The sequence below is a fragment of the Muscardinus avellanarius genome (assembly GCF_963383645.1).
Source record: "Muscardinus avellanarius genome assembly, chromosome: 1".
In the NCBI taxonomy this organism is placed as follows: Eukaryota; Metazoa; Chordata; class Mammalia; order Rodentia; family Gliridae; genus Muscardinus; species Muscardinus avellanarius.
The window spans coordinates 124,352,913-124,370,312 of NC_137786.1; the positions used below are offsets into that span (position 1 = coordinate 124,352,913).

The 17,400-nt window shown below is 40.5% G+C and overlaps 1 protein-coding gene across 1 annotated transcript; it reads left to right on the top strand.

Annotated features, from left to right (window-relative positions):
* Positions 1 to 5,210: 5,210 nt before the first annotated feature.
* LOC308271843 (olfactory receptor 8G3-like) lies at positions 5,211 to 6,146 on the top strand (the record flags this gene model as incomplete). The annotated part of the gene is made up of 1 exon (XM_080708453.1): positions 5,211 to 6,146. The coding sequence occupies one exon, from the start codon at positions 5,211 to 5,213 to the stop codon at positions 6,144 to 6,146; it is 936 nt and encodes a 311-aa protein (XP_080564579.1).
* Between the last annotated feature and the right edge of the window lie 11,254 nt (positions 6,147 to 17,400).

Below are 17,400 nucleotides of genomic sequence, written 5' to 3' on the forward strand. Positions count from 1 at the left end.
CAGATAGTATCAAACAGAATGAGAGTATGATTTTTGGTAAGGTAGTATACAGTAGGGATTAGAGATAGTGAATATGTAGTAGTATTCTAGTAACCAATTTAGAGTATTTAATATAGTGATATGAAGTGGATTTAATACAAGACAAAGAAGAAAAGAGAGAAAAAAGAAAAGAAAAGAAAAGGGATGGAGAGAAGAGAGTAGGAATGTACAGGGAAGAAGCTTGGGAGAGGGGTTGGGGATAGAGGAAACAAACAAGAATACAGACTCATCCCCAAAATAAAAAGGAACAAAAACAAACAAAACAACAACAAATTAATGCAACACTAAAATATATATGAATATTCAGCAGAGTGGGCCTCGGCAGTCTCTCTTGGTACAGACACTGAGTGTCACTGACACCTTTCCTTCTTCAAGCCTGATTATCTGAGTATTTCTCAGTCTATGGAGAGTGCCAGCATTAATGAGGCTGAACTTAGTATCAGATGTGGAGCCTGAGTCTCTCCCTGCCTGCGAAGGTGGTGGATGCCTCTGGGAACAAACTCAATGTAAGAGTCTCTGTTATCCACAGCTAGGGTTGGGCTGGTCTGACTTCTCCCTGTTCACCATGATTGGGTGGTCTCTGATGATCACAAAGATTCTACTAGTTGGATCTAGTGGTAAGCCTAGGTCTCTTCCACAACTTTTTCCACTAATGCAGAGACTGAGTCTGTCTGAACCTCTGCTACGTCCAACAGCTGACTCCATCCACCCTTTGCCGGATTGAACTGCAAGGTCTCAGACCCAGGGAGTTTACTGTGGCTGCATTAGTATCTGGGGATGCCATGCTATGCATTCTCCCAAGGGGACATTGGGTTCATTTATGGTGTTGTTGAGTGCCAGTCTGGATCTCTGAAGTGTGTGGTGAGTTCAGCCACCACTGTTGGAAGTCATAGCTGGCGTTTGCACAGGAGGAACTGATGGCTCTTAATTCCAATGATTTTTAGCTGCTAACTTCAAGTCCTTGGTTGTTTTCCTGTGATTCTCTGGACTTGGCTGTCATGCGGCAAGATGGCATCTGTGACTGCATAGTGGGCAAGTTTGTTTTCTGTTCTCTAATTGGTCTTCTAGCTTGTTTTTTCCTGCTCCCTTTTACTTACTGTGTTCCTTTCAACAGTTACGATGTTTTATGGCTTTTTTAAGAACACTGTTTTTAAGGCAATGGAGATCAGGTGTCAGCAGGACTGGTATGCAATCACTAAGGACTTCTGCATTGTCCTATGCTTATATTAGGCCATAGATGACAGTTTTCTCTCTAGAGTTTATTACTTGGATTTAGCATAGCATCTAAGGGAAATAATAGTATTAAACATGATTAAAATGAAAGGAGTAATGCAGACATAAAATATATTTTAACATATATTAAGATAGATAATATTTTAACATATATTAAGATCTACTAGGAAGGTGCACATCATACTGGGTGGAGTAATCCTTGTAATATCTCAACAATTCTATGTTAATTCCTATGACCATGTCTTCTTTCACAATTCCTCATCCTCAAGTGGCTTCCTGACTTTACCCTGTTCTTCCAAATTTTATGTCTTTCAATAATAAATACAAGTGTTTAATTCTCAGATATTTCTCATCTCTCTTGGTCATAAGTCATAGTTCTGGTTCACCACACATACTATAATGATGATGTTGTCTCTAACATTGTTTTCTGTTGGTTGATGCTGTGGATATTCTACTTATAAAAACTGTCAAATTTTTGAGAACAAAAGTTGAGTTATGTTTCTACTTCTAAGGTATTATCAATTATGAACTATTATGATACAAACCTTTACCCTTTAAAACTTGAAGGGTTGAGTTTAGCAATTTACAAAAATATCTTTAGAAACAGATGAAAATCCAGGCTGGGGACACACATCAGTAATCCAAATTTGGGGGAGGCTGAGACAAGAAGATCACAGGTTGAAGGCCAGCATTAGCAGCTTAGTGAGACCCTATTTCAAAATAAAAATAAAAGAGGCCAGCGGTGTAGCTTTGAGGTGGAAGTCCCCTGGGTTCAGTCCCTAGTTCTCCCCCAAAAAACAGATTAAATCTCTATATTTAATGATGTTTTAAAACACCACAAATAAAATTTAATCAAAAATTTATTGCATTTTATTTTACATTTATATATTGCTTAATGAACATTGAGTAAGAGCATAAATATAATTTTACTCCTAAGCAAATAGCTTAGTATGAAAATAATTTCAATAGCAAATATGTTTTCAGTGTTTTTCAACACTGATCTTTTATTTTTACAAGGAAAAATGTCCTCATCTCTATTAATTAGGACCTCCCAAATGAGTCTTAACAATCTCTAAAGTATTTTAAGATTATGGCTGAGCAAAACTGCTTTTGTCCATCCCCCAAGTTAAAATGTTATAAGAATTACTGTCATATGGATATATCACAATACCTAAATGTAGTTAGTAGAGCTCCATGAAAATACTTTCAAGTTTTACAAATATCAGTTGCTTTCCTTGCTTTTATATTTTTTCTTGGTGAGAATTCACTTCAGATAATTTCTTTAAAATATGTTTCAAACAAGCTGGGCGTGGTGGCGCACGCTTGTTGTAATTCCAGCATTCGAGAGGCTGAGACCAGAGGACCGCGGTTCGTGGACAGCCTCAGCTACTTAGTGAGGCCCTCTACTCAGTGAGACCTGGTTTCAAAATAAAGAATAAAAAATAGGGCAGGGGGTGTAGCTCGGAGGTAGAATGCCCCTGGGTTCCATCCCCAGACCTGCAAATAAATAAATAAAATAAATAAATAAATCAAATACATCTCAAACATTTCCTGAAACCTTGAATTTTTACATATCTTGCTATGAATCTCACTGGTTTCATGCCTTATATCCTAGCTTTTAATTCATAATTAAATAAAAGCAATGAATCACATCTGTGTGGCAATACTAAATGCTTTACAAGTAATGTGCAAGAAGAGAAATTCTAATTGCTCATGTTCCCCAGAGTTGATACTTATGGGATAAGATTGTAGTGAGAGCTCATTAACACTGTTTGTTCCTGAGAAGACTCTTTATTATCTACACCCAGCATATAAAACCATCACATTGACCAACCTTTGCAGAGGGCCAAATGGTCTTGAGCATCAGCTCCATCAGAAATCAGGATTAGTGACTAAAAGGATACCTTTGGTCACCTCCTCATATCACCAAATTCATTCTCCAGAACAATAGAGAAGAAAACTATACAACACTGAGCTCTCTGGGAAGAAGGAGGGTATGTGTTAATCCTAGTCCTTGGCTTTTAAACTGAATCCTCTGCTGCAGTGTCTTCAAGTGTAGACAGAAATATTATGGCTACTTATCTGTCCCTTCCTATCTGTGTTCTAAGAGGGACAGCCTTGAAGAACACCAGGTCCCTCATCATGACCCTGACCCTGCAGCAGGAAATCATAGCAAACACTGCTCTGCTTACTCTCCTCAGCTCAGGTGGTGTGGGGCTTTGTTTAGGTATTTTGAATCTGTTTTAACTTTTTTTATGCTTCTTAAAACAACTTTATTGATTATATTTTATTGAAACTTACCATTTACAAGGCATTGTGCCAGTTAATATGAATTAAATAATGCTACTTGTAACATAAGTGTGTATGTTTCTATCACTCTGAAACTCATTATGGTATATAATTTCAATGCACCAATAAAAAACTAATGTAGCAGGTATACATTTTCTCAGTACACACAAACACACACACACACACACATACACACACACATACACACACCACTTTGGGCTCATAAAAATGGACCTAATAACTGGGTTTTCATTATTAATTATCTAACTAGAGGGTTTTAACTGTTAAGTAGAATTTCATAAGATAAGGTGATATAAGAAGAGAAAAGTCTGAAGAAAAAGAATATTATGAATGAAAACTGAGGCCCTATCAAATATATTTTTTTGTGGAATGGCCATGGAATATCCTACTTGTTGGAACATAAAAGTGGCAAACTTTTCTTCTATTTGACAGATGATACCAATCTTTTAATGATATAGATATTCTTTTGAACTTTATTTGATATGATAGAAAATACTGACAATATAAGAGATTATTACTCAGTGAAAATAGCTGTAAATCTCTGAATTGTCCTGTGTATCAGTGTAGGAGGGAACTGCATCTATCCTGTGGGAAAGCCCAAAACATCCCCAGCCATCATTAAGAGAGTGAAAATGTGGATCAATGAGAGACATTCGAGAGAAAAAACAGATCGTGGATAAATTGCTATAATACTAGATGTCAACCACTAAGCCAAGCATGGGAAGGAGGGATGGGGAGGGAATGGGGTGGGGATCGGGTGGGGGTTGACTGGGCGATGTGTGCATGTATGTCTACAAAAGTTGTTTATATCCCACTATGATGTATGAATGCAGTGCACCAATAAAAAATTAAAAAAAACATAAAATCCAAAGCAGACAAGTTGTAGCCCACTGCATTTCTGATGAGAGTGCTGGAATCTGTGACATAAATGTAAGCCATCATATTTTCCCCCAGGGAATACTCAGATTAGAACAGGAAAGAACACTCCTGCTCTCTTATAAAAACTACTGAGACCTAAGGGTTTATCTGCTTTGCTGGGTGGCTGGGCTGCATGAATATGTTGGACATAGGGCAGCAGTTTCAAATGGAAAGATATTGTACTGGTACTTGCCCAGTTCCTCAGCTATTTTGAGTTGAAATTCTAGTAAGAAAAATTACTCAGAACCATAACAATGCTATTTTTATAGACGAATATATCTTATATTAGAAAATGATAGAAAGCATTTGCTACTCTTTCTTATTTTGAGTTCAATAAAAACTTAATTATGCCATTGGCATGTACAACATTAATATAGTACATAGAATATAAAAGGGAAATAATAGAGTCCTTTAAAATGGCCTCCCTTCTAAAAGAGGCAAAAATACAAAAATTGGCCCTTTATTTGAAAGTTATGATTTATTTTCATATTAAGCTCTTTGATGTTTGTAATTCCTCTTGTGATCAAGTGGAATCATTGGTTAGCCCAGGGAAGCAGGAGAAACTCAAGAGATTCTTGTATTACATATTATTTCTAAAGAGGAATAAAATAATGATTTCCACAGAATCTCCCTCCCACCACATATGTGCACATGCACAGATGGGTATGAAATTTCACTTATCTTTTCTTTTTTTAAATTTTGACAGAATGATGGAGACTGGAAATTATTCCACAGTGACTGAGTTCATCCTTGCTGGCTTAACAGATAATCCAGAGCTCCAAGTGTCCTTCTTCCTCCTCTTCCTGGGAATCTATGTGCTCACCGTGGTGGGGAATCTGGGCATGATCACACTGATCAGGCTCAGCTCTCACCTGCACACCCCCATGTATTATTTTCTTAGCAATTTGTCCTTCATCGACCTCTGTCATTCCACTGTCATTACCCCCAAAATGCTGGTGAACTTTGTGGTGGAGAAGAACATCATCTCCTACCCTGAATGCATGACTCAGCTCTACTTCTTCTCTTTTTTTGCTATTGCAGAGTGTCACATGTTGGCTGCAATGGCGTATGACCGCTATGTCGCCATCTGTAGCCCCTTGCTTTACCAGGCCATCATGTCTCATCAGCTCTGCTTCTGGCTCACACTGGGAGTTTACATTTTGGGTTTCATTGGGTCTACAATTCACACGGGCCTCATGTTGAGACTCTTTCTGTGCAGGACTAACATGATTAACCACTATTTCTGTGATCTTTTTCCACTCTTGGAGCTATCCTGTTCCAGCACATACATCAATGAATTGTTGGTTTTGTTCTTAAGTGCATTTAACATTCTGATTCCTACCTTAACCATTCTGATCTCCTATATCATCATCCTGGCCAGCATCCTGCGCATTCGCTCCACTGAGGGCAGGTCCAAAGCCTTCAGCACCTGCAGCTCCCACATCTCGGCCGTCGCTGTCTTCTTTGGTTCTGCTGCATTCATGTACCTGCAGCCCTCATCAGTCAGCTCCATGGACCAGGGAAAGGTGTCCTCTGTGTTTTATACTACTGTTGTGCCCATGCTGAACCCCCTGATCTACAGCCTGAGGAATAAGGATGTCAAATTTGCCTTGAAGAAAATTCTGGATAGCAGAAGATGCTCATGAATAGAATCGATGTTGTATTGTCATATAGACAAAAGCCTTAAGAAGTGCTTGAGCCTGGGGAATTTGTCCCCAGGACCCATGATGTTATTCAAGGTGACACTTAGCTCAGGTAATTTTATGTAGGTCTAAGGACCCTGGAAAATTCTCTCCTACACATCAGGCATCCTTATTTTCCCATATAACCATCACCACATTCTGAATAACTTCCCTATCTTTACTTTTATTTCATTTTACATAATAAAAGGTTGAAAGAAAAATAAGGCAAAACTGTTAAGCTATGTTATGTTGCCATCTGTATCACTTGTTTATGATATCATTATGTCCATCAAGCCTACTTTTCCCACATCTTAGGGGTGTATATTATCAGTGTGGTCTGTGCATCAGCTCATACAGAAAGTATATTTGAGTTCATTTCTGCAGAGTTGATATAATCAACTATTATTTCTTTCATTGTCCTCCTGTCCTAAAAGTCTCTTGCTCTACTACTTATCTCAACAAATGGATAATTCTGTGTTGGTAACATTAACATCTGGATATAGCAGTGCAGGTTATTATACCTAACAATATAGTGTTCTTTCTGTTTTCTTTCTAGCAACTTCACTGTATCATATAATTTAATGAATATTTTACCAAGTAAATTTTTTTAGTGCCAGTATAGATGAGATTATATTCTACTCAGATATGGAGGATTATGGTGGCATAAATTAGCCTGAGTTCTCAGCCTCCCAGGTAGTAGAATGACAGGAGTCTACTATTGTGTCTGTCTATTAATATCTTTCATGCTATTTTCTCTTTAATTTTAGGTTTAATGAAAGTAATTGCAAAATTTCATACCTGTTCCGATCAAAGCAAAATAGAGAACCAAGTTCTCCTGAGACTTACAAAACCTGATAAGTTACAAGATGTCCATGTGGTTCTGTTAGGTTGTTAGAGAGGGATGAACAACAGGAGGCAGGTTTCTGGACCTTGCCCTTGGACTTCCCACCCTGTGCATGAGTACTGAGAAAATGATGCTAACTACCCCCTCAGGGCTTTCCACTCTGAGGACTTTAAACCTTCTGAGATCACCCCAGGCTTTCCCATAAAAGGGCAGGCTCCAAAAAACAAAAGTTTCCATAAAACTTTCCACACTCTGGGCCCACCCAAGAACCTCTCCTGAGTAGACAGATCCTCCCACAAGTTCACTGAAATGTGGTTAACTTGTAGTAAAACTTCTTTTTCTAAGAATTAAAACTTCCTCATTTGAAAGCTTGTGGGAATAACTCTGAACACACTTGTGCACTGAGGGACCCAGATCAACCTAGTGATTCCTATCTGATTATAATGCTTTTAACATATTATTAGCATTTTCATTTTGTTCCCCCACCCCCATGGACTTTTCTGGTTAGTTATGGGTAAGCATCTGCATTGTGCCCAGAATAGGCATGGAAGCCCTAAGCCACTTAGACCTGTCAATCAAATGACCTCAGAACCCCTCAAAGAATTAGAAAGTAACATTTAACATCAGATGTAAGCAGATGCTAGCATCTCTTCCTGGGGTCTCTGACCATGTGCTTGAGAGATACTCTTGTTCTTCCTTGAGGGTATACTACTGCTTGCAATAAATCTTCTTGTTCACACAACACACTCTTCTGGGGTCTCATCTGAATTCTTTCTCTTGAGCATACAAAAACTGAGGACTTTGCCTCTACTTGTGAAACCTATCCCCACTCAGCAGTAACAGTTTATGACATTTTATCCTATAACTACCACAAGGAATTTCTAAAAAATTTTTTTACTATAGTGACCTAGAAAGTGAATTATAAACATTTTCTTTTACATGTTAATTTACCTTCAGAATAATTTTACTCCCCTCACTTTGTTTTTCTTATGCCTCTGGAGATTTAATATTATATAAATTAATTTTAAACTGTTGTGCTTGAAGTGTGCAACATGATGTTTTGATATAAATACACATTGTAAAATAATTATAATGAAACAAATTACCATATTTATCACACATATTTCCTTCTTTCTCTTTTTGTCTTTCTCACTTACCTTCTTCCTTTCTTTCTTGAGAGCACCTGAAATATACTGTTTTAGCAAATTTTCAGTGTACAATAGAGTATTATTAACAGTGGTTATCATGTGTTATCTATCTACACATATATACACATACACACACAAAACATGAAATAATATCCTTAGAAGATTCTGAAATTTCAACAGCAGAGAGAAACCTGGAGAAAAATATGCTAAGTTAAATCCACCAGCCACAGGAATAAAATTAATGCATAGTCTCACTTATCTGTAGAAACTGTGTCTTTATTTATTTTTATTTTTATTTTTGGTGGTACTGGGGTTCCTGGAAACCCTTCTACCTCCGGGCTACACTCCCAGATCTATTTTTTTTAATATTTTTATTTGGAAACAGGTCTCTTAAGCCACAGAGGCTGGCTTCAAAACAGTGCTCCTCCTGTCTCTGTCTCTCAAGCGCGGGGATTACAAATGTGCGCTACCACGCCTGGCTGAAACTGTGTCTTTAAATGATATCTTAAGTACCTGTCTGGTATCTTTTCCATTTCAAACCATCCTATGTATTGCTGTCAGATCAATACTCATTGGATATACTTTGTATTATTTACCTAATATAAAACTTGTGTATTCTTTTTTATCATTGTTATTATCTATCGTTCCTATTTTTTATTATTAATTTATTTTTTAAATTGGTGCATTGTAGTCATATATCAATCACATTGGAGTACAAGACTTGAGAGGATATACAAGCACACATCATCCAATTAGCCCTCCTCCAGCCCCCATCCCATTCCCTCCCCTTCCTCCATCCCACACTTCTTTGGTGATTTACTTTGATACATTTGTTTATGTACCTCCTGCGTTTTAAAGAGGCTCCGTCCTCCAGTATTACATACCCTCTGATTGGTCACATTAGTTGCTTCACTATAGGGCCCTTTCTATAGCTCAACCTCTTCCTGTTGCCCTTTTCCTCCTAGTTATTGCTGATTAAGAGAAGTGTCTGATTTATATTTTCTGCGATATTTCTCTGTGCATGCTGCGTTGCAAGTACCGATCCCACTCTTGATGGTCCCAGTAGTGGCCTGGCTACTCAGTGGACTGATCCAGACCTCGCTGGCTCAAGCAGCGGTCTTGCCTCATGGGAGGCCCCAGTTCTGGTCTTGCTGGCCCCTGCACCGGTCTAACCCCTAAGCTGGCTTTGGTCCCGGCCTTGGAGGCCGCAGGAGTGAACTTGCCTCACGCCAGGCTCCGATGCTGGCCATTGGCCCCTGCACCGGCCTAACCCCTTGGCAAGATTCCAATCCCAGCCTCGGAGGCCCCAGCACCGGCCGAGCCTCACAGCAGGCTCCAAGGCTGGCCTCATTGGCCCCAGCACCGGCCTAACCCCTTGGCAGGTTCCGTTCCCGGCCCAGGAGGCCCCAGCACTGGCCATGTCTCACGGCAGGCTCCGATGCTGGCCTCGCCTCACGGCAGGCTCCGATGCTGGCCTCGCTGGCCCCAGCACCAGTTTAGCCCTTCGGCAGGTTGTTATCCTGGCCTCGGAGGCCTCAGCACTGGCCTTGCCTCATGGCAGGCTCCAATGCCGGCCTTGCTGGCCCCAGCATCGACCTCACCCCTCGGCAGGCTCCAATCCCGGCCTCGGAGGCCCCAGTACCGGCCTTGCCTCAAGGCAGGCTCCGATCCCGGCCTCGGAGGCCCCAGCACCAGCCTTGCCTTATGGCAGGCTCCGATGCTGGCCTCGCTGGCCCCAGCACCGGCCTAACCCCTCGGCAGGCTCTTATCCTTGCCTCGGAGGCCCCAGCCCTGGCCTTGCCTCACGGCAGGCTCCGATGCCAGCCTCGCTGGTCCTAGCACTGGCCTAACCCTCGGCAGACTCTTATCCCGGACTCGGAAGCCCCAGTACCGGCCTTGCCTCATGGCAGGCTCCAATGCCGGCCTCACTGGCCCCAGCACCGGCCTAACCCCTCAGCAGGCTCTTATCCTGACCTCGGAGGCCCCAGTACCGGCCTTGCCTCATGGCTGTCTTTGATGCCGGCCTCGCTGGCCCCAGCACCGGCCTAACCCCTCAGCAGGCTCTGGTCCCATCCTCGGAGGCCCCAGCACCGGCCTTGCCTCGCGGCAGGCTCCGATGCCGGCCTCGCTGACCCCAGCACCGGCCTAAGCCCTCAGCAGGCTCTTATCCTGGCCTTGGAGGCCCCAGTACCGGCCTTGCCTCATGGCAGGCTCCGATGCTGGCCTCACTGGCCCCAGCACCGGCCTAACCTCTCAGCAGGTTTCGGACCCGACCTCAGAGGCCCCAGCACAAGCCTTGCCTCATGGCAGGCTCCAATGCCGGCCTCGCTGGCCCCCAGCATCGGTCAAACCCCTCGGCAGGTTCCAATCCTGGGCACGGAGGCCTCAGTAGTGGCCTTGCCTCACAGCAGCTCCGATGTCGGCCACTGTCCCCGGTGCCCGCCTAACCCCTCAGCAGGTTCCGATCACTGTCTCTGTGGTTATTATTTCAAAGGTTCCAGGTGTAATGCATCAGATCTCTGCCTCCCCTGAGTATTGGCCACTGGCATTGCCACTGCCTCCACCGTTTCAAATCCTTCCCAGGCTCTTTTTCCACTCTGAATGTTGTCCAGTGTTCCTAAGCATGCGTGATGGTAGCATTCGACATTTGGTGTAATTTCTCCAAAAAAATAAAGTTGGTAGGATCCGGTTTCTGCTTCTCCTGAATACAAGTCTCCACCACCATCGCGGAGAACTCTTTCAACACCGCATTTCTCCTTGGTCTCCGCTAAACTCTCTCCTTACAGGTGATGTCTGAGATTCTTAACAATATAGAGAAATAGCAGTCCTCTTTCACGGCGAATTTTTCCATAAGTTCCAGTGCATTTAGATAAGTTTTGTCTGCATCTCCCGTGTCCTGGCATCCATAACGGCTTTCTTACCTCCTCTCCGATATTTTTCTTTATCTTTTTCTGTTCTGGGCCCGGTTTCTCCAGGGGTCTGGCGTGCTACTCGCAGTTCGGTCCGGGGCCCAGAGTCCCGTGACCTGGGCCCCGGCTGGCGTGCCCCGCGAGCGACCCCTGCCCAGAACCCAGCGTCTTACTGGGCCCGGTTTCTCCAGGGGTCTGGCATGCTACTCACAGTTCGGCCTGGGGCCGCGACCCGGGCCCTGGCTGGTGTGCGCCGCGCTCGACCCCCGCCCAGAACTCAGCGTCTTACTGGGCCCGGTTTCTCCAGGGTTCTGGCGTGCTACTCGCAGTTCGGCCCGGGGCCCAGGGTCCTGCGACCCGGGCCCCGGCTGGTGTGTGCCACGCACGACCCCTGCCCATATCGTTCCTATTTAAAAACTACATTCAACTTACTGGTTTAAAATGTGATTTTTTTTATCAGATAGTTTGCTAGGTCAGAAGCTCTACAGAAGCTTCAGCAGGCGAACGTCAAGGTGTTAACAGGTGGTTCTTTATGGAGGTCTGATGGGAAATTTCCTTCTCTTGCCTTTGTGGGCTTCTAAATTCTGCTGGAACTCAGTTCCTTGGTGTGTAATCCCATCTCCACAACACTCCAACATCTTTTTTTTTTTTTGGTGGTACTGGGGTTCCTGGAAGCCCTTCTACCTCCGGGCTACACTCCCAGACCTATTTTTACATTTTCATTTGGAAACAGGGTCTCCTGAGCCAGCGCACGCGGCTGGCTTCGAACCTGGGCGATCCTCCTGTCTCTGCCTCCCAAGCGCGGGGATTACAAGCGTGCGCCACCACGCCCGGCTCAACATCTTGATTCCATTGTCATATCTCCTCCTAACTGTTCATGCCTCCTACTGATTGGAACTCTTGTTGTTACATGGTCCCACCAAGATAACCCATAAGTACTTCTCTATATCAAGATGGCTAAATTAATCACAACCAAAGCCTTTTATATTATTTTCTATTATGTTCACATGAAATTAAGATATGGTTATTTTGGGGATTTTTCAGATCTTCATTATCCATGGGCTGGCTCTCTCTCTCTCTCTCTCTCAAAAAAGATTCATTTTCATTCAAAATGTAAACAATAGTCAACCATTTAAATGGCTCCCAAAATATTCAACCAATTTTACCATAAACTATATCCTCAAATCTCATCTAAATCTCATCAGATCAAATGTCCCAAATATCATCATCTAAATTATTTTAATATGATGGTAGAAGATTTGAGAATAATTCATTCTCCAGCAAGATTATTCTTTATCTGTGGACCCTGGGGAACTAGAAAATAAGCTCTCCATTCCTATAGAGCAATGAAGAGATTCTAGTGAAAGACATTCAAATTCCACCCAACTACAACTCTCTTCTCTCTATTTTTGTCTGGCCCTTTCACATACAGGTCAGCCATCGTCAGCATCCTTGAGCCAGTACAAACAAAAAATAGCATTCTCTTAAAGATTCCTAGATTCTTACAGCTATTATAGTTTCAAAGATAAGAGTCTTCCTGAGCCCAAGGTATAGGATTACTAAAAATTTATTTGTTGGCCGGGCGTGGTGGCACACGCTTGTAATCCCCACGCTTGGGAGGCAGAGACAGGAGAATCACGCAGGTTCGAAGCCAGCCGCGCGCGCTGGCTTAGGAGACCCTGTTTCCAAAATGAAAATGTAAAAATAGGTCTGGGAGTGTAGCCCGGAGGTAGAAGGGCTTCCAGGAACCCCAGGACCACACACACAAAAAAATTTCTTTATTGATTTTTTCTTGGTACTGCAGATAGAACCCAGAGGCATTCTACCTCTGAGTTATACCTCCATCCTTTTTTATTTTTTATTTTAAAGCAGGGCCTCCCTAAGTTGTTGATGGTCTTGTTAAATTGAAGAGGCTGGACTTGAATCTGTGATCCTCTTGTCTCAGCCTTGCCAATACTGAGATTATATGCCATTGTGCCAGCTTTTTTGTTGATTTTAAATGTGTAGTCATAGTAGAAACACTAATATAGATCAACCTCAATCTCTCTAACAGTATTCAAGCCTTATTTATTACATTATTTCTTTTAGACCTCCTAATACATATATATCCACATACATTTCTTATATTTACTCATTTGCTTGATTGACATTCAATCCAAGAATATTTTCTAAAAAGTAAAAATATAAGAATAAGAAATGTGGAACATACTAGCTGTCTCAAAAATAAATGCTTCTTTCAATTATAAAATCTAGGAGGCAGTATTTAGGTCCAAAAGGAACTTCAAAAGTTAAATATTATATCAGTTTTCCTAATCCTAACCTCATAACTCCTAAAACACAATGAAAAAGGTAAGTTTCTTTCATCAATTATATAAATTGCCCATTTATGCACATTATAAAATTAAACATCCTCATGGAAATAAATAAATGGCTTTTTATTTTAAATTTTCTACCTAATAACATTAAGATATTACCAGGATAGTCACTGTTCCACTAAAATATGCTAAACTGTTAAAAATCATAATTTAGAATAAGAACCAAAAACACCAACTATGGTCTTGGAAGACATGCAGAATCTCAAACATCACTCAGATCTGCTAGATTTGTTTTAACATAGATGGTCCCTGCCAACAAATATTTAAAGGTAATTAACAATTTTAGACTTTATAGAGAAAATTAAACAATTAGGAAAATTTCAATGTTAATTTTTTTTTTGTTGTTCAAGAGTTTGATCCCAGAGAAATGGAAATCCTTTGGGATAGTTTGCATCATGTTATTTGGTCCCTGGTATATCTAAACCAAGGCATAACCTTCAGAGACAGGAAGCAGAAATACTCAGGTGACTGCGAAGGTAAGGATGCTTACTACCCAGAAGCGGATGAAGCATTAACTGAAAAGTCAATATTGGAGATGCTGCCTAGTGATGCAGACCAACAAAATTAGCTGTGAAATGGAGAACTAGACCCTGCCCTCCCAGCACTGAGGGTTGCAGGATGCTGGGTACCGGAAATTTCCACCACTGGCACTCGTGACATCTGCAAGCAGCAAGCAAACTTCAGCTCTGAGTTTTCAGGCAGTAGGAAGGTGAGATGTTCATCCCACATTTATGATTGGAGTCTATGAGGTCTAAAAGTAATCTCTGAAAATTCAAAGAAATAATCCTTAATGCCTCCACTTATTTAGCTATTCACAAGTACTTTTTTTTTTTTAAATTCTTACCATGTGCCAGCACTCTGCTAGTTTCCTAGGATACAGAGACTAAGTTTGGTCCATGCCCTGGCTTATAGTGTGGTTCACAGCTTAAAAGTGAGCATGTCAGAAATTAGTCCTGAGGAGGACATTCTAACCAGTGACAGAGTTGGAGAATGTTTTCATGATAGCTTCTAGTTCAGTGAAACTTGAAAGTAAGTAAATTTTCATCAGACAACAGAGAGAAAGTTATTGGTAAGACTGTCTCATATAGACAAAATAGAGACTAAAAGAAGAGAGAGCTGCCAGATAGGAGAGAGGAAACAGAACTTGCTTAAATAAGGTAACAGCACCTGCAACGTGGAAAGTTGTATAATGTTCAAAGCCAATAGTTCCAGGAATAGCAATACAAGCAAATCATCAAAAGCCACATAGGTAATGTTCAGAAGAACTAAAACCAAAATATTTATGGGAAATATTCTACAGAGATTCCGTTTTCTCTGGGGTAGAGGGGTTAGGGCTAAATATAGAGGGGCAGCAGTAACTTGTTTTTCATAATAGACATATTTACATTTTACATTCCTCATTTTTTTGTTAAAAGTATAAACTTTCTAGGTGATTCTGATGGTGAACTATATTGGAAAATCCCTGAATTAATAACTGCTATGTGTTTAAATGTGCTCTAAAACTGACTAGAGCATCCCATATTACTCTACCCTATCCACAGTCTATTAGAAGCACCTGGCTGCTTGTTGTGGGCTGAGAATTAACAGTGTTCACAGCAAATCCACACTGAGCAAGTAAAATGTTGGACTTGATATAAAAGTTGCTGATTGAGACAGGTTGGATTCTGGAAAGTAAGCATCTTTGATCTTATATGTGGAATGTTAAGTAGAGACAGATCCAAGGAGAAAGGGTTACAGATCATGAAGGGCAGCACATTATTACATCCATCTTGAGTTTCTAGAGTACTTTCAACCTTTTAAGATTCAGTGTCTTACTTTTACCTCAGTATCAGAATAAATTGATATTTTATGTAAATCCTAAGAAACTATCAGAAATAGCCAAATACTCCCTAAAATAATTCATCAATGCCTTAAAACACCAATTATCTGTTTAGATATAATATTCAGAAATTAGAATTTGTTGAGAATCTATCCAAAAGTATGAGAGTCTTAATATCTTTACGATCTTGAGCAGACAAATATGGTAAGCCTCTTCCCTTATTAAGAATTTCATTGATTTCTCTCATGATTATTTACAGGTTTCAGTGTATAAGTATTGAAAATATTTAGATTATTTCTGGGTATTTGGTGTTAACTTGGTACTATTTTATGTGCTGCCATATTTAAATATTTATTTCATTTTTAGGTTTTTTTTTCAAAAATAAATTTATGTGTAAGGACACAGAAAGATCAAATGGAAGCAGGTGGAAATTGATGTGATTTGCAAACAAACATCAAAAATAAAAATTTACATATGATCAGGAAATGAAGGTTAAGCCAGGCATATTATTATACATAGAAAGTTGGTCATTCCATAATAAAAATGGGCTCAATCTAGCTTTGAAAAACTAAAGAAAAAGAAAAAATGTATTGTAGCTAGTGTCATAGCTTGCTCAATAACTATTAAAACAACTGCTAAAAAATATCACTGTGCATAGGGAACATCTAAATAATACAGGCATTGTATTGGGCAAAATTAAGTATACATATTATGTGACCTTACAAAAATGGACAAGATATTCTTTAGGTAGAGTTCTTGCAGGTATTTGTGAAACCTTGGGTTCAATTTCCAGCAACACATAAGCACACACACACACACACACACACACACACACACACACACACACACACAAGCTGTTCTTTAAGATGCATTGGGAATTTTTATGAAAACTTACCATATGCTATATTATAAAGAAAATTTCAGCAATCTGCAATAATTCAGATATTTCAATATATGTTCATTTACCACAAAGAGATTATGACATATATTTATAGTACCTTTCCAAAATGTCAGTTTTGGGGTCTGAATGTGAACACGGGTGTTTTGACCAGAAGGCCTGGCCACGTGACCACTGCTGATTCTATCTTCCTCCAGTATTGGTCCTGAGATCACAAACTGACTGTGGGTTAGCCCATTTAGTAGATGTCACAATGGTTGTTATCAACATTGCTTAATTTTTTGTGTGGTACTAGGGATTGAACCGAGGGGCACTCTATCACTGAGCTACAACCACAATGCTTTTTTATCTTTCTTACTTGGGGACTGGGTCTTGCTAACTTTCCAAGGTTAGCTTCAAACCTGAGACTCTCTGAGTCACTAGGACTACAGATCTGTGCCACAAGGCCTAACTATTGATGTTTAATTTTAATAATAATGGAAAATATGATAATTTAATGGACATTAAGGTTTCTTGAGAATTATTTAAAAAACTAAAATGTGTGAGGATAATGAGATTTCTGCACAACACTGCCAGAAGTTAGTTTCAGGTTATTAAAAGTGTAGTTAGGCAGGCTCTGCTTTCTAAGGGGTCATCATTCAATTCTACTTGCTGACAATGGCTTCCCTAAGCCCTCAGGTTTGCAAGTCTCCGCTCCGAAATACTGGTATAAATCATTGGAATATTCAAAATAAGACTAAAAGAGTTGAAAGATAATTAAAATGGCTATTTTTTTGTGTGTGTGGTACTGGGGATGGAGCCCAGGGGTGAAAATTCTACCTCCGAGCTGCACCCCCCAGCCCTATTTTTATTCTTTATTTTGAAACAGGGTCTCACTGAGTTGCAAAGGGCCTCACTAAGTATCTGAGGCTGTCCACAAACCGGCATCTCCTATCTCAGCCTCTCGAATGCTGGAATTACCAGCGTGTGTCACCACGCCCAGCTAAAATGGCTAAATATTTTAAATGGCTAAATATTTTATATGAAGGACATTAATGAGTTTTTAAAATAATACTAAGTAAATATTAAATTGTGAAAATTCACTCAGGTTAAATAATTAATATAGAGATTAATGGGATATTTAGATCATAGAGATAGGGGAATTTTCTTTTAAATGGAAAAGAATATCAGAGTTCCTCCAACAACCATGTTTTTTTTCTCTCCCTTCAGATATTGAACAGAGAGC